Here is a 26,807-nt window from a genome sequence, read left to right as displayed (position 1 = left end):
TAAGCCTGTGTTTGCACCCCCCATGTGGCCTAGGGGCTATGGCAGGGCACAGTCTTCCCCTGAAAACTACATGACTGGACACACCCTAGGAGAATTGAATAGTCTGAAGAATATAGGGACATGTCATGTAATCAGATAGCTACCAAATAAGCACCTGGAACTTGTCATAAAGAATATAGGGACATGTCATGTAATCAGATAGCTACCAAATAAGCACCTGGAACTTGTTGTAATAGTAAAAAGTTCATGTTTAGCCACTTGTCCCCATTTGCAGCCAAGGGGAAGCAGAATAGGAAAGTGCTTAAGAGCTCTGGCTCTGGAGTTAGATCTTGGGCAGGGTCCCAGCTCTTCTACCTCCTGGCTTTGGGAACCTGAGTGAGCTGTCTTGACTTCCCTGGGTCTCCGTTAGTTCACCTGTGAAATAGGCAGAGTGGAAGCTACTGCAGGAGTGTGAGAGTCATCCCAGATAACGTATACAACACATTTGATGTTTGCTGCTATTATTTTTAGTATAAATGAGGAAACTGATGCAAAGTAGTGAAATCACTCATCAACATGACACACCTACTAACAGAAGAATCATGTAAACTTAGAAGGCATTACATGAGACATGCTTATGCTGAAAGATGTATGTTGCAAGTACAGTTTTCTAAATTTGTGATTTATTTTTAAGGTTACATTAAGGAAGATCTTGATCCTTGTCCTCGTCCAAAAAGACGGCAGCCTTACAATGCAATATTTTCTCCGAAAGGCAAGGAGCAGAAGACATAGATGTTGAAGCAAAAACAGAAGAGGGCAGTCTTTTTCTTTAGTTATTTATAGTTAAAGTTGGTATTAAACACTGATTTTTTGATCTTCTATAAACTGATTTATAAATCATTTTTCTATTGAAAATGTTTTTAAATGGCATTTACCTACTACACAGACAACTATTTAAAATGTGGATAAGTTTATGTTGTATTTTCTTGCTCCTGCACCTTTAAAATAAGGTGCTTTCATTTTGCACTCTTAAGTTAAGAGCTGTTTATTTACTTTTAATACCCAATTACAATTTTGAAAATATGGCAGTTGTAGTCTGATTTGTCACCTTTCAGATCTTTTACTCCATATTCCCTTGGTATTCACAGTCAGCCGTGACTCCATGCTAATCATAACAAGTTTTCATTCTCTTAAACAAATTGCTGTTATATAGGTCATTCCAATGTCTGGCATTTAAGTCTTCTCAAAAAAGTGCTAAATGTTAAGTCCTTTTAACTTTCTAGCTTCTCTTGTTGACTTGAAAGGAGGTACTGCTCTAGTGAATTCCTTTCAAGATGACTATGAATGAACTTTTTCCTTACCCATATACTATAAATTAACATCACACCCTGATCTTATCATAATAGTCCAGCTCTTCACATGTTTTCTTTTCATCATACTTGTTTTTCCTATTTCTCATCGGTCAGAATTGTTACTTGGCTACCTCTAATAACAGAGATGAAATTAGAGCTCGGGACTGCCTGATTCCAGAATCAGCGCTTGTGTCCACTATAGTATAGTGCTTCTAAAGGCCAGAAGGCCGAGAAACACCTGGATTGGAACAAGGCACCACAGATGTGCAGTTAGAGCTAAACACCTCCAGTGATTTGTTTAAGAGGGAGCCTAAGCAGAGACAAGAGATTGTCTACCTGATGGCTTGACAGCAGTCCAACCCTTTAACTAGCATTTTTCATTTTTTCTCAATCACCCTGTAAGGTTGGGTAAACCGAGGTCCTTTCATCTGCTATTGACCAGCTCTACCTTTAAGTGAAGTAATGAAATATATGCTTTTTAAAGACACTTGAGTTAGACAGATGCATTTAAACTCAAAACTGCAGTTTGTGACACATAGCACACTGTCAAACTTTAAATGTATATGAAAGGGCTTTCTTCATTTGTAAAGCATTATTCATGTTAGACAGTGTTTTCAAATATGTATCAGTCACTGTTTGTATATAGCTATATATAGTTTCAGGTTGCCTATGAGCTTTTTAAAGTTGAAGACCTGTGATTTAAACTTTGAAAGTATGCAGAACCTCTGTGTCAGCACTGAACATTGGACTAACACCTTTTCTGCCTTTGACAGGCATTCCGATTAAACCATTTGAAATCCAAGGTTGTCAGAGGCAGTGGTTTGAATGAGTTAATCACTAGTACCCAAATGTATACAGAAGATACAACGTGCTACCTTGAGAAAAGAACAAATGAAGCAGAAAAATATTCCCTAACACCTTTCATGTAGTGAAAAATCTTCCAAAGTCCAACTGGAAAGGCAGCTGTTGGTAGGCTCCAAGTATTAGTACCTCAGTTTAAACTGCATCTAGCATTTGTATTTAAAAGTTTACAGAGGACATTCTTAGGACCTCTAAAACCAGTAACTGAAAAACAGCAAATATTCCTTCCCCAGATTAGCTTTAATTCATAATTCAGTTGTTAAAAAAGGAACAGTGTTATGTAAACCAAATAACATTAATACATTTACTTGAACATTTACCAGGCACTATCTTTCCAGGCATAATACTAAGTACAGTATCAGAATCAGGCAGAATTTGACAGATGTTTTCCAATGGGGCAAGCTTTTGAAAAAAACACACCTAAGAATCTTCAGTTATCCCTGACATTTTTTTTAACTCTGTTTTTGTGGCTAGGGGTAATTAAGTTTATTTATTTTAATGGAGGTACCAGGGATTGAACCTAGGACCTGGTGCATGCTAAGCATGTGCTCTACCACTGGGCTACACCCTCCACCTGTCCCTGACATCTTAACATAACAAGCATGAATTTTGAAAAATACCACTTCAGAAACAAGCATTTAAAATACATCTCGATTTTTACCATTCAGCTGTCTATTCGCAACAAGCTTAGCAGTTTAAGACATATCTCAAAATCTCTTTGCTGAGCTGATGCTGTTAGAATGGTTCCTTAGAAGGCTGAAGGTTCCTTAGAAGGCTGAAGTGTCCTTAGACTCAAATCCTTCAGCATGCACTTAAGGAGTTAATGAAGCAGTTGTCTACTGTGACACCAGCAGAGGCCACAAGAGAGGTATTTTTGGAGGATAATCAGTGGAAACTAGGGGCTGAATGGGATGATCATTTACAAATTTCTAGGATAAATAGGGTATGAGTTGGAAACCTTTGGAACAGTAATGAGAGCTCACTGGGCAAAAACAAGCTTGTCAACATAGCTATTGTTAGAATAAAACAAATCGCTGAGGCAATAATTCATGGTCCTGAAGAAAAAATTAACACTGTGTACTTACCATATGCTAAGCATTCGGAGATACAGAGATGTGAGGTCTGTTACTAAACAGTGGGAGACCGGATATAAACATACAAAGATGCCTAAGAGGTCAAAGGACCTTGGACTGAGTGCCAAAGAAATACTAAGGATTATCTGAACTTGAACTGTGCCTGCAGATGAGTTAACCTAGAGAAGCAGGTCAGAGACAAACCAGGGCAGGAGTACCAGCTCAGTCACTTAAGAGTCTGACATGGCCAATGCACTCAAATTCTCCCACCTTCCTGTACCTTCAAATAACAAGGTTATCGTGGGGACTGGATGAGATGCTACAGGAACTTGCCTCAGAGCCTGGTCCATAGTAACCATTCAGTTCTTGATAGCTGTCATCATCGTTGTCAGTATTGCAGAGATGGTGGTGATGAATCAGAAAGCAAGCCTCTTGGACAAGTCAGAATTTGAGCTCCTCCTTAACAACTAGGTTGCATTTAGAGAGACCGGAGGAGCAAGGTGGGAGACGGGTCTGTAAAGGAAAAGGGTCACAAGGAGGCAGTAGAACAGGAGGGGTGTTACCGGCTGTGGTGAGGGCTTCGAGGAGAAGCGAATTACCAGGGCAGGAGAGAGCAGGGAAGTCACAGCCCACAGGGCACATGTGGGTGCTTAAGTCGGGATCTCTAAGGGAACTGCACAGAGGAGTGTCCACGACCCCGGCACTCCTCCTAAGCCCCCGGATCCTCTGTACTTTCTAACTGTTCAGACTCTGGAGGAGGGGTACTCCTCCACAGCAGGTATCACTTCTAGGCCATGGAGTCATTTTCAAATGCTGTTATTTTTGAAGAGTGAATATAATTCCATAAATTTTATTCCATAAATATTAATTGACCACTACTTACCTGCTCATACTGAAATCAGCAAAGACTAGAGGCAGAAACAGAAAAGCGCTCCCAGGCCCAGAAGAAAACCAAAAGACTGAATTAGTACTTTTAGAAGAACACTCTCAAAGGGACTTTCCAAAACGGACACAACCTTGTTTCATAATTCAGGGCCTGAAAGAGAAGCCAGTTTGCCTGTCTGCAGATGCAGCACACAGAAGGCTGATAGCTCAGCTGGTGAGTGTGTATTTCAGGTACAAGGTGTCTGGCTCGCAACACCACCTGTCCCCCAACTTACTTTCCTGGGCACCCCATTTGTTCCAGACAAGAGGGGTAGCCAGGTTAACCTGACACAGCTGCTGAATTATCCAAAGATGTTCCCTGGCACACCCCACCCTCTCTCTGCATAGAAAACAGATGAAAGCCTCCACTGTAGGAAAACTACAGTGGGAAGCCTGTCAAGACTTCCCCTCAAAATACTAAAACATGACTTACGTAAGTAGTGTCCAAACACCTCCAAGAGAGAACAATGTGGAAATGTCAGAAATATGATCACCTGTGAAATCAGCTGTATAAACGAAGATATTTATCACGGTTCTATTTGTCCTTTAACAATGTAAACATTGCATGTTTTCAATTCATTAGAAACAAATAAAAACCTATAGCCTTCATCTCAGGAGGAGATAACCCACTGCTGTGAGGATTTTGTCTCCTTCCAATCATTTTATCATCCAATTCCTGTGACTTGCTCTCAACTGAGTAGACTCTTCAAGGGCTCCAGAATTACCCCATTTGCCTGTGATCCTAATGAAATGCTCCTCATTACAGTATTATTTCTTCATGGTCAGGCTTTCTACAGAACTCCAGGAGGCTCCTGTTCAGATGTGAACATGCCTACCTATACACTGAATACTTTAATGGTCATTCTCACCTGAGCAGCAATTCATTTCTCAGGTAACCAGCTGCCATGCTGGAAAGGAGAACAGGGCCCAAGGTACAATGTACTCCCCATGGAGCAGAAGGACCAGGCACTGCCCAGGAAATGCAGCAGAGTCTGCCAGGCACCCCAGAGTTATACTTTTTAAAGGAAATGTTGTGCTTATGATTAATGTTCTTTTAATGAAAATTTTAATGATATAACTGGGTCCCTAGAGTTGTATGTACCTGCAGTGAGCGCAGCAGTGACGGTGGTGGGCTTGCTCTTCCATACTTACTCTTTAAAGCTACGCTTTTTAACATTCTGCATAGGGATGTTTGTCTTGAAGAAAAGCACTTGCACAATTGAGCTGCATGCTGAACTATCCACTCTGCATGGAATGCTGTTACAAAAGCAGGAATAACAAATATTATGACTATTCAGACTTGATTATTTGGCAGACATTTTTTTCAAAAATGAATGAAGTAAGCCTGTTACTGCAAGGAAAACAACCTTCCATATTTGTTGCCAATGATAAAATTTGAGATTTCAAGTAAAAAATCAGAATTTTGGAAAACTGGTACTGCTACTTTTCTGATGAGATCGGTGACAGTGTTAATGAATGTGACTTTTTATCATATGCTGAAACGTGTCAATATCTAGGAGATCTACATACCTCAGTTGAATCGATATTTCTCAAATGACCAATGATTTATTATAAATCATGCGTAGATAAAAGATCCAAATTGCAAGATAGCCCTATGGGTTTTAATGCAAGAGTACAAAAAAATTCATTGATATGGTTTCAGATTCTACATTTGTAACTGACGTTTAAGAAACTGCCACTTGTTGAGTACTGACATAGCATCAAAGACTAAAATCCAAAATTATCTGGGAAATCCATTAAAAATGTGTCAGGCCTAATTTTTATTTTCTCAACCAAAACATTATCACAAACTGAATACAGAAGCAGACAAGAATCCAACTATCCTCTGTTAAGCCAAACATTGAAGAGATTTGAAACATCTGTTTTTGTTTTTTCAGATTTTTGGGGGGCAGGGTAGGTAACTAGGCCTAATTATATTTATTTATTTATTTTTAATAGAGGTACTGGGGATTGAACCCAGAACCTCATGCATACTAAGCACGCACTCTACCACTGAGCTATACCCTCCCCTCCCTAAGTTTATTTTTTGGAACTATATAGTTATTTTTCATTAAAATTTTACATTTTTTGTCAAAATGTAATGGGTTTATTTTTGTTATTTTTAGAGGAATTAATAAGCATTTTAAATATCTTTTAATTTCTAATACGATAAATATCAATTGATAAAATGTAAATAACCAAAGCATATCTTCTAAGTTGAAAGGCATCCTGACACCAGAAAGTTCAAGAACTGCAGATGTGGTAGGGAGAGAATGCACTTTGGGTCAAACCAACCCAGGCCCCAGTACGGAGTCTGCTACTTTTTAGCTGTGTGACCAGGTGAGGACCATGTAGCTGGTCCCCAGTTTGTTTATATATGTAAAATAGCAAAACCAATCTTCCCTCATAGGCTTGTTAAGAATATGAAACAAAACAAAGTAACAGGCTCTATGTCTAACACAGAGCAGGAACTAAAAAGAAAAAAATTAAGAAAATTTAGTTTCTTTCCTATAAAAAAAAGATTTTACTTCCAGGATGTAAGACTTCTCTACTGGTAGATCTAAAGTCATAATCTTTTGTAATGCTTGGAGGATCATCTGCTAGACAATTTCAAGACTCCTAAGAAAGGAAATCTCTTCACATGAGATATAGGGAGCAAGAGGGCCATTAATGGCTGTGTGGCTCAAGGTCACATTAGCCACAAATTAACTCATCAACATGCAAAGAACATAATGGCTACTCTATAGATTAGTACGGGGAGGGGGGTGGGAGAACTAGAAAGAAAAAAACTCTATGTTAGGGGGGAAAATATGCAGATGAGTACATCCAAGCAGGTGTATAGGAAGAGCGTGATCTGAAGTAACTGAAGTTCTGAGAAAGACATGGCATTCCAGAATAGAATTGAAAATTTGGCCTGTTTTCCTGGACTTATACTTTATAAAGGAAATGTTGTGCTTATGATTAATGTTCTTTTAATGAAAATTTTAATGATATAACTGTGGATTCTCATGTAGTAGTGAGAAATAATAGTCTTGTGAACACCTCACCCAGTTTCCCACTATGGTAACGTCTTGTAAAACTACAGCTCAATATCACAACCAGCATACTGCCTCCAATACCACCCACCACCTTAATCAGATTTCCCCAGTTTCAGCTGTTCACCTTTGTGTGTATGTGTATTTAGTTCTATACAATTTTATCACATACTCAGGTATCCACCTGACAATGATCTGTTATCCATTTCTAAAATCTTCTCTTATCAAAAATGCTAGATAAATGGAATCACACAGTATGTAACATTTTGGGATTGGCTTTTTTTCCCTCAGCAAAGTTCATACAAATTTCTGCATGTGTCAATACTTCATTCCTTTTTACTGCTGATTGCTATTCCGTGGTGTGGATGTACTACAGTTTGTTTATCCTGTTGAAGGACATCTGGGCTATTTCCGGTTTGGGGCTATTACAAATAAAGCTGCTATGAACATTCAAGTAGTAATTTTTGTGAGAACACAAATTTTCATTTCTCTGGGAAAGTGCCTAAAAGTATCATTACTGGATCATATGGTAAATAGCATGATTCGTTTTATAAGAAACTGCCAAACTGTTTTCCACAATGGCTGTAGCTTTTACATTCTCAGCAGCAATGTATGAATGATCCGTTTCTCCACATCCTTGCCAGCATTTGGTGGTGTCACTATTTTTTATTTTAGCCACTCTGATAGGCATGTAGTGATATCTCATTGTGTTTTTAATTGGCATTTCCCTGAAGGCTAATGATGCTGAACATCTTTTCATGTGCTCATTTGCCATCTGTATATCATCTGTATTCAGAAATGTCTCTTCATCTTTTTTGCCCATTTTCTGATTGGATTGTTTTTAACTGTTGAAAATGGTTTATATCGAAGTGGAAACCTGCTTACTTTTGTCGATCAAAGCCCATCTTGTAAAATTTATTTAAATGGAAGTCAGTTTGACCCCATAGCAATTTCAGAGCTGCTAGGGTTGTTTATGGACACCTGGTGAGTACCAGTTTTTAAGTTAGGGTCAGAAAAAAATAAAGCAGGTCGACTCCCTAGATCCTTAGGACTTTCTCTTTCTGGGACGAAGATTCACACATACCCCTCCCAAAGCTCTGTTGATTCATACCCATTTCTTTGAGCAAAAGTGTGCTAAGCCCAGTACGAGCAGCCTCAGGTGAAGACATGGACTGAAATGGCTTGTTTCAGTCCAGAGCACCTGGAGCCCCTGTTCCTCAGTGATGGTCTTGAGGGTCAATCTTGGCACAACCAAGAGCGTTACTCAGGGCTGATTACTGGCGCACTCTGTAGAAACTGGGCTCAGAACAGACTCAGCTTCCAGACTGTCACATGGCCAGGGGTGTGGGCAAGAGTTAAGGAATGGACTGCAAATACATCTAACTAGGGGTTCAGAGGACAGAACTGGAGAGCAGATGGTGTGGAGGAAGGTGGCTGCTGCGTAAGTACTATTTGACCTCAGTCAGCAATCCCGACGTTGCAAGCCTCTGCCCCTCCCTCATCAAGGTTCTTAACATATCAGCACTGGCCAGCACTCCACAACTTGGAAAGCTTTTCTAAGCCCGACAAAGATTTTTTTAAATTTATCTGGAAGTGCTCTTCGTTTCAAGCTTTGATTCCACTGTCTGCACACCCTTTGATGTCACACAAAAAGATTTGTCATGCTGACCTTGCCCTGCTGAACACGACTACCACTTGCTCAGAGGAACTGAAGATGTCTGTTTTCTCCTTCAGGAAAAAAAAACAACAAAATTTTCTGATTTTCTTTTTTTTTTTTTTCCAGTTCCTTTTAGAAGATAAGCTGATAGTGAAACACACTGATTGGTCATGTTATTTTTAAATGAATTTTTAATAGCAAATTTGTTCCATCTGGGGAAAGGCCGATGGCATTTTCAGCAACCAGGCACAAATCAGGATGGATTATTTCCAGCACTTGAAATAAAGTTTATTTAGATCCACGTCACACTGGCTGCTCAGTGTCAGTGGCATTTCCTGACCCTGAAGAGGGGCCAAGCCCTTGGCTGCTCCTCTCATCCCTTGAGGCCACTTGCCTCTCACAATATCAAAGACCTTTTGCCCACCACCCCACCACCCCTCTGCGGTTTCTGCCAACAGTTTCAGGGTGGCAGTGGCGGGGGTGGGGGACCACTGTGGTTCACACTGTGGTGGTAGTTCACACTGAACCTAACCCAGCCATCGGCAAAGGCACTGGGTGGTGTCACGCATCAGTAGCCAAGCTTGGCTTCTCTGGGTGCCATTCCCAAAGCACACAGCCTTTCATCTGAGAAGAGGGAGCATAAACAGCCAGCAAGCATTTAGGGAGAGCAAGAGATGAGATAGTCCGCGGGCCCCATTTTGACCCATCCAGCTCTCGTCTGCCTTTCAGGGGCTCCAGAATTAAAGACATTCAGAAAAAGGAAGGAAAGAACAGTTATTTGTACACCCATGTTTATAGCAGCATTATTCCCAGCTGCTAAATGGTGGAAACAACCCAAGTGTCCCTAAATGGATGAACGGATTAACAAAATGTGGTATATAACTGTTGGTGGAAATGCAAATTGGTGCAGCTGCTGGGAAAACAGTATGGAGCTTCCTTTAAAAAACTAAAAATAAAGCTACCATATGATCCAGCAATCCCTACCCCTGGGTTTCTATCCAGAAAAGACAAAAATTCTAATTCTAAAAGATACGTGCACCCCAATGTTCACAGCAGCACTATTCACAATAGCCAAGATATGGAAATAACCCAAGTGCCCACCAACAAATGATTGGCTTAAGATGTGGTGTATATATATACCATGGACTATTACTCAGCCATTCAAAAGAATGAAATACTGCCATTTGCAGCAACATGGATGGATCTAAACAATGTTATACTTGAAGTCAGACACAGAAAGACAAATATTATGTATCTCTTATATGTGGAATCTAAAACGTAATATAAATGAATTTATTCACAAAACAAAAACACTCATAGAAAATAAATTTATGGTTACCAAAGGGGAAAGAGGAGGGGATAAATTAGGAGCATGGGGGGGGGTGCGCCTAATTTATTAGGTACAAACTACTATACATAGATAAGCAACAAGAATTTATTGTATAGCATAGGGAACTACATTCAATATCTTGTAAACCCCTATAACAGAAAATAATCTGAAAAAATATATAACTGATTCACTGTGCTGTTCACTTGAAACTAACACAATATTATAAATGAACTATACTTCAATTTAAAAAAATGTGGTGTATACATACAATATTATTCAGCCATGAAAAGGAAGGTAATTCTTATATGTGCTACAGTGTGGATGAATCTTGAAGACATTATGCTAAGTGGAATAAGCCAGACACCAATGAAAAAATATTGCATGATAAAGTACCTAGAGTAGTTAAATTTGCAGACACAAAAAGTAGAACAGAGGTGACCTGAGGCTGGGAGAGCAGGGAATAAGCAGTTGTCTAATGGGTAGGGAGTTTCAGTTTGGCACGCTGAACTGGTCTGGAGATAGATGGGATGGTTGTGCAACAGTGTGAATGTACTAAATGCCACTGAACTGCACACTTAAAAATGGTTAAAATAATGAACCTTGAGGGGATTATGCTCAGTAAAATGTTAAAGAAAAATACTGTAGGATTTCACTTCTACGTGGAATCTAAAAAACAAAACAAAGCAAAATCAAACTCACAGAGAACAGATTAATGGTTGCCAGAGAGAAGAGGGGTCAGGGGTCGGGTGATGAAGGAGGTCGAGAGGTACAAACTTCTGATTATAAAATAATTTCGTCATAGGGATGTAATGCACAGCATAGTGACTATAGTTGGTAATACTGTATTGCAAATTTGAAAGCTTCTAAGATATATAGCACAGTATCTTGTAGTAACTTATAGTGAAAAAGAAGATGAAAACGAATATATGTATGTTCCTATATGACTAAAGTGTTGTGCTGTACACCAGAAATTGACACATTGTAAACTGACTGTACTTCAATAAAAATATATTTTTTTAAAAAAGCCATGAAAGCTGCTAAGAAAGTAAATCTTAAGGAAAATCTTTTTTCTTGTGAGCTCTCATCACAAGAAAAAAACTATTAACTCTGCATGGTGACAGATGGTAACCAGACTTATTGTGGTCATTTTTCTATACAAATGTTGAATCATTATGTGGTACACTTGAAACAAATATAACATTGTATGTCAACAGTACTTCAATAAAAATTTTAACTTAAAAAATAAAAATTATAATTAAAAAATAAAAATAGGAAAAAATAGTATTCCTCACTATAGATACCTACAGTATCGATTCTCACAAGAGAAATATGTTGCAGAAGAAAAAAATGGGTTAAAACTGTAAATCTTACGTATATTTTGCCACAATTTTTAAGAAAGGAAGGAAAATGTGTTGTGTTTTTTTGCTGCCTCCAGGTCCTTTTCTAAAGGAAGGCATCTGGGTGTCATCGTTACTAGGTGAGGTCATGGTTAGTGACTAAACTACCCAGTGATGTGCTGGTAAATGTTTAACAACTGGCTCTCCAACAAGAACAAAAAAAAAAAAACACCCGTGTACAAATACTGGTACATAAGTTTACCATAGATTTTACTGATATAAAGGATACGAGTCACCCAATTTACTACTACTACCAGGAAAACATACACCACTTTAAATTCCACATAGCAATTGATTTTCAAGGGATGATTTCACTGACTTTTGCTCAACTCTGGTGTCTGCAGCAATGTTACAGCCCTGCCATAAACGCTGGTTGATATGTTCATGTATTTTTAACAAGTAGGACAAAAGTGAAACAATAAAGACACTTTAGAGAACACCACTCATTCATTAATGATGTAAGCAACTTTTTTGATGAATCAGATGATAGTTTTGGAACCCTGGAAGAATACTGCCTCAATTTCTTGTGTTATTCATGATGTAACAGCTACAGGACAACACACTATTAAGCTTAAGCCTACATTATTATTGTCTTCACTACGTTGTTACATTTAGACAATCAATAAAACAGTATTTTAAGCCTGGATTTGTAACATTTACTGATTTCCGTGATGTAAACACTCCCACTGTGGCTGATTTCAATCGAACAATGTGAAGTCACTTGAAGGTGGAGCTGGGGAGAGCTATGTGGTGACAGCCACAGATGGTACAGTATTTCCACACAACAGACATAAGATCCATAGATAGACACATACACAGATAGTAAAATAAATTAGAACGTGATGAGTTTTCAGTATTGTGTTTTAAATATAATTTATTTAGTTGTAAATATTTAATATGTAAATATAAATGTAAACTGTAAATATTTAGTAACATTTAATAAATAATTTTTACAATATCTGTGTTTAACAAAATTCCTGAAAATGTAGCAGTTGGTTCTCACAGGCCAGTACACACCAGGCTTGGCCAAGTATGAAACACCTTGTTTCCTGATGGAAATCACAGAGCCATGGAACAGCTCCCCACCTCACCACATCCCAGGAAGCAGAGAAATCAGGGGTCCTGGCTGCACTGGAACTCACAACATCTCTCGATTTTTCTTCTTTCCCTGTTTTCTTTGTGTTCCCACGGATCTTGTTTTCCGGCGCAGCTCTCTCTGTACAGAATTTCTCACAGAACCCGTTTTCTTCTCCGTGTTTCCTCTGTGGCTCCCTTTGGATTGTTGTCATCTGTTTGTTTCTATTCCCCTGTTTCTTTCACTCTCACTGCGGTCTTGGCTGTCCTCCACGTGTTCCCCTTTCTCTTTTTCCATCTGTCAGCACAGAACTTTTCAGTTGCCATTTTCCATGGTTTTGGCCAATCTTCCCTCTCTTCTTTTTCTAACATGGCAGGGGCTTCATTTAAAAGGAAGAGGGGGTGGTATAGCTCAGTGGCATCAGTGGTAGAGTGTACGCCTAGCATGCTTGAAGTCCTGGGTTCAATCCCCAATACCACCATCAAATAAAGAAATCTAATTACCTCCCACTAAAATAAAAACAAAAACAAACAAACAAATAAATAAATAAAAGAGCGGGGCGCTCACAGGAATCCATGTCTGTCAGAGGACCATGAGCAGACTCAACCTTCTGGGTCATTTTCTTCCTAATTTTCTGATGCTCAATGCAGCATTTTAATGAACTCAACCATCAGAAGAGTAGGGGCAACTCTACAGGAGAGATCTTAAGTGAGATCCTTGGGGTGGCTGCCCATTAAATGGGATTTCATTAGTGAGAAAAGCACAGCACAGGAGGAACTGGTGGAAAAAGTTAGTAAGCCCAAGGGAAGGTCAGTGAACCCCCACTGGCCCATGCACTCTGAGACTCTGACCCGATCTCTGCCCTATCCCAGTGTGTAACAGGAAGTCTTTAAAGTCTTCTTGGCCTCAATAGAGTTGAGGAAGGCCTGGGGGATGGGGGGATGGGGGGCAGGGAGACCAGCTCTCTCAGGTTGTCCCTACACCTACTCAGGTTGTCCCTACACCTAGACGTGCCCTGCTGTCATTTCTGCCCATTTTCACACACAGCGTTCTGTGCAGCTGCTACCTTCTCACAGAGCTGCAGGTGGGAAATGAGATGCAATACCTTGGCCCCCTATCTCCAGCGCCACCCTGGAATTTTTCTGTACCCCTCCCTGCACTGGGTTAAGCCCAGTTCACCTGCACTCTTTTCTCCTAGTCCCTCTCCTTCCAAAATCTTAACAGACTCTCTAGGAAAAAGCCCTGGTTTGTAGTGTTTGCCAGCTTTCATGGTGGACACACTTCTACCATGGCTGATTTCAAGCTACTGAACGTGGAGTTGAGGAAAGATTCTGGCTCTCAGGAGCAGGTACCGGCCCATGCAGGCACACCCCTGGATGTTGAGGCCACTATGGACGGCCAAAGCCAAATTTTCAGAAGCTAAAATGCTTCTCTATCAAAAACCCAGCTCTTACAATGGAAGCCTTGGCTTTCAAGACTTCTCTCCTTGCTGTGCATCTATTTTATTTATTTTAGAACTCAGAACTAAGTAAGACTCTGTCTGTCAGCTCTCTCCTGAGGGTAATGCCTCCTATCCCTGTGTCCCCAGGAGTAGGAGAAGGCCAATGGGTACAAGAAGGCCTAGAGAAAAAGAAACCTCAATTATTATCTCAAAACATTACCCATCACCCACTTGCTTTCTTTTTAGTGTTTGAAATAGCAACTGTACTGTTAATAAAAGCTACAATAAGAATCCTCTATCAAAGTTGGTATGAAATTAAAGTAAATGCCAGTTAATAGGCCCTCTCCGTGAATGGGGGGGAGGGGGGGGAGAGAGAGGGAGGTAGAGGGGAGAGAGAATGAAAATGGAGGGAGGGAGGGAGGGGAAATATAGGGACAGTCAGAGGAATAAAATTCCTAAAGCAGAGTTACCAAAAATGTGACACATTTTGTTCACATTTAGCAAATCAGTGGTTTCAGCACATGCACTCACTAATTACAACTGTATGTCTAAAGTCATTTGACGCCGTCATAAGATTAAATGGGGGTTCTTGAAGGCAAGGCCCAGGTCCCGAGGGGCCCTCCCTACACATTCCCTACCAGGGGTTCTAACCTGTGTATAGTCAAAGCTCAGTCTTGTCCCCAGGCCCTCCCCTCTTCCCTGCCCCCCAAGACTTGAGGGCAGAGTTTTGTACACTCTTCCTCGGCCCTCACTTTCCAATCTGGCGGGAGACCCCGGCAGTGGGAGAGCTGGGGTGCAGATGCTCTGGTCCTTTGACACCTGACCCTGAGGTACCTAAGATCCACCTGGAAAATGAAAAGTAAGAGAATCTTACCTATCAAGACCATCTTTTGATCGCTTGCCAATTATCTCCTTCCCCCTCCCTTCACTCTGACAGACAGTAGACTGTCTGAGACACCTCAAAGTGTCTTTCACTTTAAATAGTGAGAAATAATTAAAAGTGAGAAGTGACAAAGATGTCAGATTTCAATTAACCTAATCGCTGATTTCTTTCGGAGCCTGGGGAGAACATGGCACCAAGCCCAGGGACTTCCCTACTAGTTGTGTGACTGCAAAAGTTGCTCAGCATCTCTCAGCTGTGGTTCCCTCATCTGTAAGTGGAAATAATGCTTACACTATCTAATCAGTGTGAGGAGTGACATTTTATGTAAAAGTGATTCGCAAACTAGAGGGTTTTGTTTTGTTTTTCGTTTTGGTACCCTTCAGTGGTTCCCCTCTTCAATGTCCTCTCTCTAGAAGTCGTCACTATTGGCAATGTAACGTATATGCTTCCAGGATTTTCTTCAAGGAGTTGCCCATAGAAAAGACATCTACATGTATGGTATGTGTGCAGTAGCATAAGTAATGCATCCATTATTTCACTAACCAATATGGCTTACACAGTTTTTATGTCAGCATATATAGATCTACCTCATTTTAGAAAATTGCAATATGGTCTTCCATTAAAAGGGTGCACAATTATTTATTCAGCCATTCCTCTTTTTATGGATATTTTGGTTGTTTTGACTTTTTCACTGTTACAAATAACTACAATCAAGAAGATCCTTGTACTTTGCTTCCTTTGGCACATGGTTTAAGTGTCTCTCTGGGGCAGCTATTACCAGTGAGACTTCGGGGTGATGGGTTATACATAATGACCCTTTAGGTGGCTGTACTTACACCCATGTTCTCTCCAGCTGTGTATGAGGATACTCAGTGAATGTGAATTTCCTCCATTAAAGTGAGGCTGAGCACCACTTTATACAAATCTTGACCATTTTTAATATTTCTTTTATGAATTACTGGTTTACATCCTTGGCCCATTTTTCAGTTAGATCTTTTTCTTTCTTTCTTTAAATTAAAAATGTGTTAATTCTAACCCTTCATTTGTTGTTGCTTTCAAAACCAGAGTTCTATACAGACCATTGTTATCATTATTCAACATTGATTTCCTCAAAGACAGAGACACCTCTTATCTCTGGAACCACAGCATCAGCACGTAGCCTCGTCCAGAATTGCCCTCCATGGATGTTAGTGGGTTGAATTATTGAAAGAGGCACTCCCTCCAGTGAGAAGTCACAGCAGTTTTTTGACAGTGATCATCTAAAATGGGAATTGGTTAAGCTGGTTTTGAAGTGTGAAACGACAAGGCAAGAACATGAAGTCACACAGAGACAGTCACTGCAGGAAGCAGCTACCACGCGGGGGCTGGGGTTAGTAGAACCTGGAGCCTGAGGAGGGGCCGGGCTGGGCTGGTGTCTCTGAAGTGGGTGTCAGGGTGGGACACATGGCAACTGGAACTTCATGCTTCTGGAATCACTGTGGCAGCCAAGGTGAAGACTCACTGATGTGGTGACAGGCGGTACAGAAATGGGCACGTGCCTTCGCCCTCTCCTGCCCTCGAGCTGCCCTCTAGCGCCCCCACCCCGGCAGGGCCGAGTATAGCGGAGGTTGAGCTGACTAATAACTGGAACACCCTTCTCTAATTAATCAGGGGACTTTTGCCTATAGGTGAAGAAACCAAGGGCTACGCTTTGATGACTTCCTCCCTCTTTTACATTGCCTGAGAGTGAGCAGAGGAAACAGGAATGTGGTAAATGAGCGTCACAACGGTCTGAGGGGCTCAGAGCCCTGCCTGGCTGAGGCCACCCCCATCCAGCACAGTCTGACCCTTCTGCAAAGTCCTGGAGCCGCCAGCAGGGAGTCACACGCATATCCACATGGAGAAATCCGCTCTCACACCTCTCACACCACGGGCCAGGGCAGGAGGAATGGGGAGAGCGCACTGGCTCTGGCTGGGACCTCACACCCATGACACTGAGGGGAAGATGCAAAGAGGTCCTTCTTCCACAGCCCCTACCGCCGGCTGCAGGAGGCAGGAGCACCCCGCACATCCTGCGGGTGATCTGACCTGGCTCCCAGGGCAAACGCCTGACACTTGCCTTAGTAGATTTAATGACAAGGAGAAATACAGCACTTCTGCTGACTTCTTACAAACCCTGCCCACCCCTTCTCCAAAGAAAACTGACTATGCTGAGGTTATAAGACTTCCTTGTCAGTAAGACTGATTAACTCCCTGGCTCAAACATGAAAAGATTTGTGTTTTCCTTTTTAAGTCAGAATCTAAATGAAACTGTTATTTCCTGCAAGCCTCTTGAGCTGACGTTGAAAAGTTATCATCCATCTATTGCACTGCTGCCAATAGGGGGTTGACAGAGGATGACATGGCTCAGGAGAGGAGGATGGATTTCTGCTACTCCATGAAGAGTAACCATTTTTACACACTCAGCTCTGATTCCCCCCAGAGAGAGGAAAGCAAGAATAGATGGAGTAGAGGTTATACTAACTTCTCATCTTAGCTGCCACCCTTCCAAATGGTTTGCATCTCTCTCTCAGCAGTGGTAGCACCATTCAGCACCATCAACAGAATCCACCCTGGGGACTCTAGTAAAGGAGGACAGTGCTACCTTCTGCTCCCACTCCCCTTCTTCTATCTCTTCTCAACAGGCTGCTTCCCCTCAGACCACCTGGGACTACGCTGTGCTTTCCTGCTGGCCCCTGGCTACCTGGCACCTTGAACCCCACCCGGCCTACCTTGAGGTCAGGTCTTCTCTTCCCAGGCAGAGTTTTGTGCTCCAGACCATTCCCTCATTCCATCCTCCCATAAGGAGTTTCCTATTTCAGCCTACTAGGGCTCTGTATTTCCCAAGGGCTTGATTTGTTATCTTGAAAGATAGGGTGGAAGGGGGGGCCGCAATCCAATGCACAACAGAAATTCTTCAGACCATGGGCATAACTTTATGTAAACTGTTAGCTACAGCAAATCCCACCAGGTTCTGTGGACATGACAAATCAGCACAGCCACTACGCCCTGAGCGCAAACAGTGAGTGGGTCACTGACGGGCACTGCGCAGCAGCAGCTGGGAGAGGCAGCACCTTCTCTCTTATCTACAGGCCCCATCAACCACAATGGAAGCTAAAGAGAGTCCACAGATGGGTAAATCAGCCATCTGCATGCAAAAGCAGGGCACTTCAGAGCTGTACACATCTGGCCAGAAGCTATGCCAAATGTAACCAGGGGACAAGAGCACCTCTCCGGCAGATGACAGACAGCAGTTTGGGCCCAGTGCATCCTGAGGACTGAAACTTTTTTTTAAATGACCTATTTTATCACATCATGACTGCCTGCCTATTAGAAGGATGATGCTCTGTGTGAATTCTAGACCTGGGAGAGGAAGCCAAAGAGTAACTACTGGTTGGTATTCATCCTGTGCTGCAAATATTGTCTGACAGGTCACTGGATAAAATAAAAGCCAACATGTACAGGCTATTTAATATATGTGCCAGGCCAGAGGTAAATAAGCTTTATGTCCATGCTCTCATTTAATCCTTACAAGTACATGATGACATAGGTTTAACCATCAATCTTTTGTGAGTTTGATTACTGGGAATCAGTTTCCAAAAACTGATTTGCTCTGGGGATCTGATGATACTGAGTATCTGAAGAACTTACAAAGCTAAGAGTTAGGAACATGGTAACTCCACCAACATACAGCTGCCCTGAGGGTACAAGGCTGAAACAGATGGCTGGACTCTCTTAAATTTGATTACCTAAGAGATCATCTGTTCCAGCCCTTGGTTAACCCGGGCAGCTAATCAAAGTATGCTTTCCTCGCAAGATGCAAGGCTCCAAATGTGTAAAACCCAAATTAGAACAGAGACATGATATGGTGTTCAAACGAGCCAGTCTCTGCAGAAACTCAAACTGTTTCCATCATATATGTGTTACTTTCAAGGACTCATAAATAGAAGCAAGGATGCATTCCACTAGAGACAGATGACATATCTCAAACAGCTTGTAAGGGACAAAAGTGGGTGTGGGGTGGGGAATGCATTCACTGGCAAGGATTCTCACTACCCAGGAAAGGAGAGGAATCCCCACCCCCGCAAAAAAGGCATCTTGATGGAAGATTTGAAACTTGAACCACTGATATTATAATCTAACTGCAAAGTATAAATATCTAAAAGGAGAGTTATAATCGTTCTAACATTATACAGCTTTCAGCCTAATTTCAGTCTGAGCTGATGACTTCCGAGCTTATTGCCTGTGGCGTGTGGAACACCCAATCCGCTGCTCTCACATAATCTAAACCAGGAGGGGCAGGAGTGCTGTTATTGCCCCAAGATTAAAGTGGATGGTGAAGTGGGTCTGGTTTGGTAATTAGACACTTTATTATAGCTCCCAAAAAGTAAAGCTAGGCCCAGCAACTTTGATAGTAAAATATTCCTACCTTCTTCCAAACACCGATATTGATCTAAGAGGTATATGCTTATGGTAACAGAAGTATAAAATACGAGGATTGAAGATAAAACTTGTAAACAGTACATAACTTTGACCTGAAAGACAGGGAAATAGCCTCCAAATATACACATATGGATGAATGAATGGGGACCCCAGGATACTGCATCAACATGGATGTATTTTTTAAATATTCAATGTATACATATTTATATATTTAGTACATATATATTTTAAATACTCCTTTTTCTCCTTGAAGACCATGATCCTAGGGTCCCCATTCATTCACACACACCCTCTTTCTCCTCAATCAGATAAGACTGTAAACAATAAGCATAGTATTTGTGGTATCTCAGTTTAAGGATGTGGGGAGTGGTACAAGTCTATCTATTTCTAAGACTGTGTCTCCACACACAGGGACAGAACAGTTCCAACAACTCTTCCAACTGTCTCTTTCAATCAAACCAAGCATGGTGATCTGTCCACACCCCAGCGTGATTAGAACATCTAATCCTTCCAGATCTCCATGACTGTGTGGACAGAAAACATCGATCAATCTGACCAAAAGGTACAGCCAGTGTAATTCTTGGAATTTTCCTATTGCAATTATTTTAAGAAGCAGTTTTAAAAGGAGGGCAATAACAAATTTAATGAAAGTTTGGGTGAGTCTGTGGACCAGTGAAAACAATTTACAGGCATAGAATCTTTTTTTCTGATTATTAAAGTAATACAGCTCATTGCAGAAAATATAGCAAAGCATAAAGAAAAAAAAATCACCAATAATCCTACTCCCGCCTTGGCTGTGAACAAACTTTCAACCTAAGAGTTAAAGCTAAATAAATCTTCCGGGATCAAGAAATGTCCTTAAGTGTTCTGGTGTTTGTCCTTCATTCCAAGAGTTTCTCATCCACAGGCCCAAAGTGCATGTTGACCCTTCCTAGGCCAGCCTTTGTCTTGGGCAAGATTGGGGGCCACTATAAAGTGAATGTCCAGGGTCTCCAAGGAGGCTTCTGCCCCAGGTATACTGTTTTAATCTGCTCACCAGAACCTGAACTCAGGAAACAGCATTTGTTGTTCCACAGTGAACCTGGCTAAGTGTGAATACCCATTGCCTTAGACTCATTCACACGAAAATGTCAATAAACTCTGTTAAATGTTTCTACAAGTAGAAAGGGGGACACCCCAGAATCCTAGGCATCTAAGTTAGGAAGCAGGGTACCATGCAAAACAGTCATCACTCAGGAATGAACTATTCTGATGTCAGGCAGCCCTTCTTGTTAGTGACTCTTTCAAAGCCTAAATGGATCCTGTTGTAACCTGAAACATCGCTATTCTTTGAACAAAAGCCATCTAAGGGGGCTTGTCCTCCAGTGAATTGGTGCTATGGTACCTCCATCACCTGGAAAAGCTGGCCATGCACACAAAAGTCAAGTCAGAGACATCATTTCTTTTCTACCTTCTTCTCCTTTGAAAACAGCTTCTTTGTCTCACATTTCCTAATTGTTCAAATGAATTTAAAATAGGAGGGAGCCCTATCAGGCCAAGCTGCCCAGTTTCACATGAGAATTTGTCATCTTTCCATAGCTCACAGTCTTCTCACAGTTTGTTTTAATGTTTGAATTAAACTTGGCTTTGGGGTCACTGAACCCCAAATTAATTAAATCCCTTAAGTTATCTTTGAGAAAGAGTCATCCTGTATATTTATTAAATAAAATTATCTAGTGTCTTCTTTCAGATTCTTTTACAATGAACAAATTCCCCTTGTTTCTTGGGAATTCTTTGACGTTCCAAAAACTTCTGGCACATTTTACATGAGACTTTTCTAGGTTCTTCTTCCTTAGAAACAGGAAGTTGACAAAAAGCCCCAAACATTTATTTTAGTTCCCAAAATTGGGATGAGAGATGTTCAATAGGTTTTAAAAATAGTAAAAGCCCTTCAACATGAATTTGGTCTTTATCAAAAGATTCAATGTATTTAAATTTTGTTTTAAATTTGACCAAAACCTGCCTGGTTAGGTTTGGAAACATCTTCACACTCAATATTCTTAGCCCTGCAAATATTATGCCTGGAAAATTGCCTTATTTCTGCTCTTTGATGGGATAAATGATTATAATAACACAAACACCCATGACAATAAAAACTCACTGTCAATGAACTATTCTATTCTGTTTTGGGGGGGTAATTAGATTTATTTATTTATTCTTAGAGAAAGTACTGGGGATTGAATCCAGGACCTCATGCATCTAAACACACATTCTACCACTTGAACTATATATACCCTCCACACCCTTATTCTCTTTTATAACAGGAATTGGTATATTATCATCCATGGGCCACATGCACCTCATTGCTTTTTTTTTTAATTATTTGTTGAGGTGAAATCCATATAACAGAAAATTAACTGTTTTAAAGGGAACAATTCAGGTAGGAGGGTACAGCTTAGTGGTAGAGTGTGTGCTTAGCATGCACAAGGTCCTAGGTTCAATCCCCAGTACCTCCATTAATAAGTAAATAAATGTAACTACTTCCTGCTCCGAAGGAAACAAAGGGAACAATTTAGAGGTATTTAGAATATTCGCAGTGTTGTGCAACCACCACCTCTATCTAGTTCCAAGACATTTCCAACATTCCAAAGCAAAATTCTATACCCATTAAGCAATGTCTCCCCATTCCCTCCTTCCCCTAGCCCTTGGCAACCACCACTCTGTGTTCTGTCTCTATGGATTTATTTATTCAAGAGGTTTCATATACATGAAATCACACAATATGTAGCCCTTTGTGTCTGACTTCATCCAGCATAATGGCTTGGAGGTTCATCCATATTGCAGCACGTGTCAGTGCTTCATTCCTCCTATGGCTGAATGACATTCTCTTGTATGTGCATACAATGATTTGTTTATCCACTGATGGACATTTGGGCTATTTCCACCTTTTAGCTACTGTAAATAGTGCTGCTATGAACGTGTGTATATGTACTTGTTTGGGTCCCTGTTTTTAGTTATTTTGATCTATATACCTAGTTATATATCTAGAGGTAGAATTGCTGGGTCATATGGTAATTCAATGTTTAACTATTGGAGGAACTGTCAGATTGTTTTCCACAATGGCTACACCATTTTACTATTTTATTTATATACACCATTTTAGTCCTGCCAGAAATGTATGAGGATTCCAATTTCTTCACATCCTTGCCAACACTTGTTTTCCTTTTTTTTTTTTATTGCAATAGCCATTCTAATGTCATCACTTGCTCTTGTGAATAAACTCTTATTGGTTCACAGCCATGCCTATTCATCTACATGTCTACAGCTGCTTTTGTTACAATGGCAGACACTGTATGGCCCACAAACCTAAAAATATTTACTATCTAGCCCTCTGAAAGTCTGCTGAACTCAAAAATAACGACAATAAAAAGTTAGCTGAACTCTATTTCAGAAGATTAGCCCTTGTTTCTTTGCCATTTTATTTCACAGCTCCCCAAAATAAGACCAAATAATATTGCTGTGACCTTGGGTGAGTTAGTTTATTTTTAGTCTTAAATTTCCTCATCTATAAAAAGATAGAGTAGGGACTAGTTAATTTCCAAGTTCTCTTTTGGAACTTTATAAGAATCCAAAAACTGTATTACCAAAATGGGTAATTTGCAGTTTATGCTTTCTTATGTAGTCTGTAACTTGCTCAGCTACCTTCTAGCTTAATTTCATGGTTTCCTCTATTATCTCTTTGACCTATTCATTATACAAACAGGGAGTAGCAGCCAATGCCTAGCTCACATTGTTCTTTCTCTGCACCAAGCTGCAATGATTTGGTAGGACTGGCTAGAAAGGTAAGCACAAAGTATCAAGCGGAAATTCCTGGCTCCTCTAATAAGGAGAAAAGGAATCCTGTCAAAACCGAATGGCATCATTGATGATTTCTTAAACACACAGCTGCGCCCAATTTAAGACCAAGTCCTCTTTCTAACTAGCTCCTCAACCCAGTGAGGATGGGGCAGGGAGAAAACAAAGAGGGAATGACGTTATTTAATAACATGTCACTAAAGGCGTGCCAACGTTGAACACTTCATATTAATAATCCATTCTCCGCATTATAAGGCCGGGAGGAGGACCGGGGCACTTAAGGCGCACGTGGATCTGAACATCTCTGCCAAGACTTTGGCATGGACAAGCCCCTCATTTTCAAAGCAGAGAAACAGAAATTAAGTGTTTGGCCAAACTCACCAGGTGAATTCGTTGCAGGACGTGGATGAGACCCAGGTGTCCTGATACCACCAATCCAGGGAAGGAGGAACCAGGGCAGCGTCTACTCAGGAGAGAAAAACAGGTGTTTTGACATGAGTGGTCCTAACCTGTCAGGGTGAAACGGACAGGGGGATGTCCTGCTGGTCTGACCAGAATCCACACCGCTGCCGTGGTCAGAAGGACCCACCTGTCCACAAGTCACTGGAAAACAGACCTGGGCGCTTCGTACCCTCGGGTCTCTAAGCTGACTGGAATGGAGCTGCACCAGGAACCCAGCCCCGTTTACTTATCACCTGGCTGGAGCTAGCCGGTGAACAAAAAACAAACACTCGGAAGAGGGCTCAGAAGGCTCGTGGCTCTCTCTCCACACAGGAGGAAGCTCAGGCGGTGCCGCGGCGCGGCCTGGGCTCACCCAGCCGACCCACTTCGGTCACTGCAGGCTCTGCCCTTGTATCCCCCAAGCCCTGCCGCTGGCGTCCAGAGTTGGCGTGGGGTGGCAAATACCTGATAGGAGGCTGTTATCACTACCTTGGAACATTCTCAACTTCTTGTTCTGAAATCCCTCAAAGTGTCACCAGCAAAGCCCACTGGGGTCCCCAGGTGGTGGGGGAGTGGGGGTGTGGGAATAAGATGGAATCTAGGTGATAAGGTCTAACCTGTTCCTTTGTGCTTCCTCCAGTTTCACTTGCTCACAAGTTGCCCCGTACACAGGCCTCCAACCCGGAACTTCAGACCAGAGGTCCTGGTGAGAGAACGCCAACACTTCAGCTCTGCGCCGTGTGCAGAAGGCTGCGCGCCCACCTCAATCCAAGATGGCGGCGAGGGGCTGTGCGCAGAGAGGCTGTGCCCGGCACCGCCTTCCAGAGCGTGAGCAGCGTAGCTGGGCCGGCCCCAAGAACCCCGCCCCCTGACAACCCCGCCCTCTGACAACCCCACCCCCTGACAACCCCGCCTCCCTGAGAACCCCGCCCCCTATAAAGATCCCTATAAAGCAGCCCTGCCTGTGATCTGGGGCCAGCCTGTGCTCTAGCATGTAATCCTCAATGTCTCCATTCTTTGATCAAAGAATAAAGTTTTCCCTTGCTTCTGAACTGAACTCCGTCTGGTTATCTTGGCACAAAAGACACCGGGCAGAAGGACCCTTGGCTGGAGCCTGACAACAGTAATAAACAGTAACTAGTCAGTAATAAAAGTTCCTTTCCCTCCCTAACTTCATTAAGGTATGATTGATAAATAAAAACCATATATATTCAGGTTGTATAATATGATTTTTCTTTTTTAGGTTGTACAATGTGAATTGCTATACTTATCCATTATGAAATAATTATCACAATCAAGTTCATTAATACATCCATCACCTCACATAGTTACCTTTTTTTTTTTTAAGTTCATTTTTAAAATCCAGGCTCATTTGCTCTCTATTCCATGCAGTTTGAATCTCTTACTGGTCCCACATCGCTTCCTCCCCACACTTTCACCTGTAGTGTGACTCTGTCCGCAGTTAAACATAAACTCCCCAAGGATAGCATCGTGCTTCATTCACCTCTGTATCCCTAGCGGCTTGTACAAAAATGCCTTTAACACCAACATCTATATCAACTGTGTCTTTGGCCTTAGGCAGGCATTACTGCTGTTGAGGTTAAGGGGGCAAAGGGAATGAAACAAACACTGAATACCTACCTTGGGCCAGCTGAGGGTCAGCCATGTATCTGCTAATTCTGCATGTGAAACAACCTCATATCAAGCCCACCCAGACCTGGCATTGATCATGGAAGCTGAGAGGGGGTGAAGAGGGGTGTTGGATGACGGTAGCAGCTGGAAAGGAGCGGAGTGCAGGAGCCAGTGATAAAGGGGCACCCAGGCAACACTTGGCAGAATTACTGTACTCCTACTCCTGTCTGCTGTGCAGCAATCACCAAGCAGGAGCATGGTCTCACTCTGGCAGGACACCTTAGTGTCCTCTTCCTGGCTGACCCCTTGTGAGAAGCACTATGGTATAATGGAAGAGGCGGGGGCTTCAGAACCATAGAGACCTGGGCTCAAATCTTAGCTCAGCTGTAGCTAGCTGTGTGAACTCAAGCAACTTACTTAACCTCTCTGATCTTCAGACTCCTCTTCCAAAAAATAGAAATTAAAAAAAAACTATCACAGGATTATTCATTTCTAGAACAAATATTGTTTTGAATCCTCATTTGTATCATCTCTGATCTAGTCAATGGGAATACAGTAGTTTCCAATATAATACATACTTAAATAAATATTTGTTTCTTTCTCTTCTGCTATTTATTTCTTAGTCAAAAGCACAGAATCCTTAGAGAAATCTCCATTTTTTCTTCCTCCAGTGTACACTGTCCTCCAAGTAAAGATCATCTAATAAAAACAGTAACACCTAACACTTAACCAGGTACTTATTATGAGCTAGGCACTATTGGAAGTACTTATATGTATTTACTAACTTAATGCTCAAAACACAGATTGATTTTTACTGATAGGGAAAAAAAGACACAGAGAAGCTAAGGAATTTGTCAAGGTCACACAACTAGTGGCACCCAGTTCAAGTCCACAGCCTGAACCAATGCATTAGAGATCATACATTTCAGCCCCTCTGGATGATACCATGTCTTCAGAGCTGTCTCTCTTCCCCATCCCTTCTTTCCTTTTCTCTTTTCCTCTCTTCTCTTCTTTTCCTCTCAGTTGAAAAAACTGAAGGTCACTTTGAACAGTTAGGTGACATGCTTAAAGTTACACAAGTCCCTGCGACATTTATCCTGACTCCCGTTCCCGAGCCCTTCCTACAACACCATGCAACACTAGATGATCAGTATGCAGGCAAGTGGTTGAAATTCATTACTATTTTGAGTAAATAACTTATATGACTTTATCCTCCCAGTTATAACAATTATTTGAAGGGATCAGATCTGATGGTAAAAAAAAAATTCCATTAGATACCATTATGTTTCTTTTACTTTAATTAATACCTATCTCAAATGTGTGCTTTGTTTTTGCTAGTGTTGTTTAAATTTCTGCCCCTATAAATATTTGCACTGTTGTCTTAGTTTTAATTAGTTTCTGGCGTTTTTCTTGGACTGGTTTTGCATTGGGA

The 26,807-nt window shown here is 41.4% G+C and overlaps 2 protein-coding genes across 13 annotated transcripts in view; one reads left to right on the top strand and one right to left on the bottom strand.

Moving 5' to 3' along the window:
* Nucleotides 1-1,064, top strand: part of RBBP8 (RB binding protein 8, endonuclease) — a 75,453-nt gene extending 74,389 nt beyond the window's left edge. For all 5 annotated transcript variants that reach the window (XM_031690279.2, XM_072949110.1, XM_072949111.1 and 2 more), the window contains one exon: nucleotides 674-1,064. In XM_031690279.2, the coding sequence (XP_031546139.1) occupies nucleotides 674-771 (98 nt within the window). In that variant the 3' untranslated portion in view covers nucleotides 772-1,064. The remainder of the gene's footprint in view (nucleotides 1-673) is intronic.
* Nucleotides 1-26,807, bottom strand: part of LOC140689011 (uncharacterized) — an 81,870-nt gene that overhangs the window by 13,185 nt on the left and 41,878 nt on the right. For 2 of the 8 annotated variants that reach the window (XR_012063869.1, XR_012063870.1), the window contains exons 3-4: nucleotides 24,361-24,446; nucleotides 23,684-23,765 (exon numbers count right to left, since the gene is read on the bottom strand). Coding sequence is in view for 2 of the 8 variants with exons in the window: in XM_072949115.1 (XP_072805216.1) it covers nucleotides 12,908-13,192; nucleotides 14,877-14,969; nucleotides 23,684-23,765; nucleotides 24,361-24,446 (546 nt within the window). In the remaining 6 variants the exon portion in view is untranslated. Of the gene's footprint in view, nucleotides 1-3,598; nucleotides 5,447-9,033; nucleotides 13,193-14,876; nucleotides 14,970-23,683; nucleotides 23,769-24,360; nucleotides 24,447-26,807 lie in introns of those variants that run through there. The other 6 variants (XR_012063866.1, XM_072949116.1, XM_072949115.1 and 3 more) reach the window with 6 other exon arrangements.

Source organism: Vicugna pacos, chromosome 24, assembly GCF_048564905.1.
Source record: "Vicugna pacos chromosome 24, VicPac4, whole genome shotgun sequence".
Classification (NCBI taxonomy): domain Eukaryota; kingdom Metazoa; phylum Chordata; class Mammalia; order Artiodactyla; family Camelidae; genus Vicugna; species Vicugna pacos.
The sequence above is the reverse complement of the archived record's forward strand: the minus strand, read 5'-3'. Positions and strand labels throughout refer to the sequence as shown.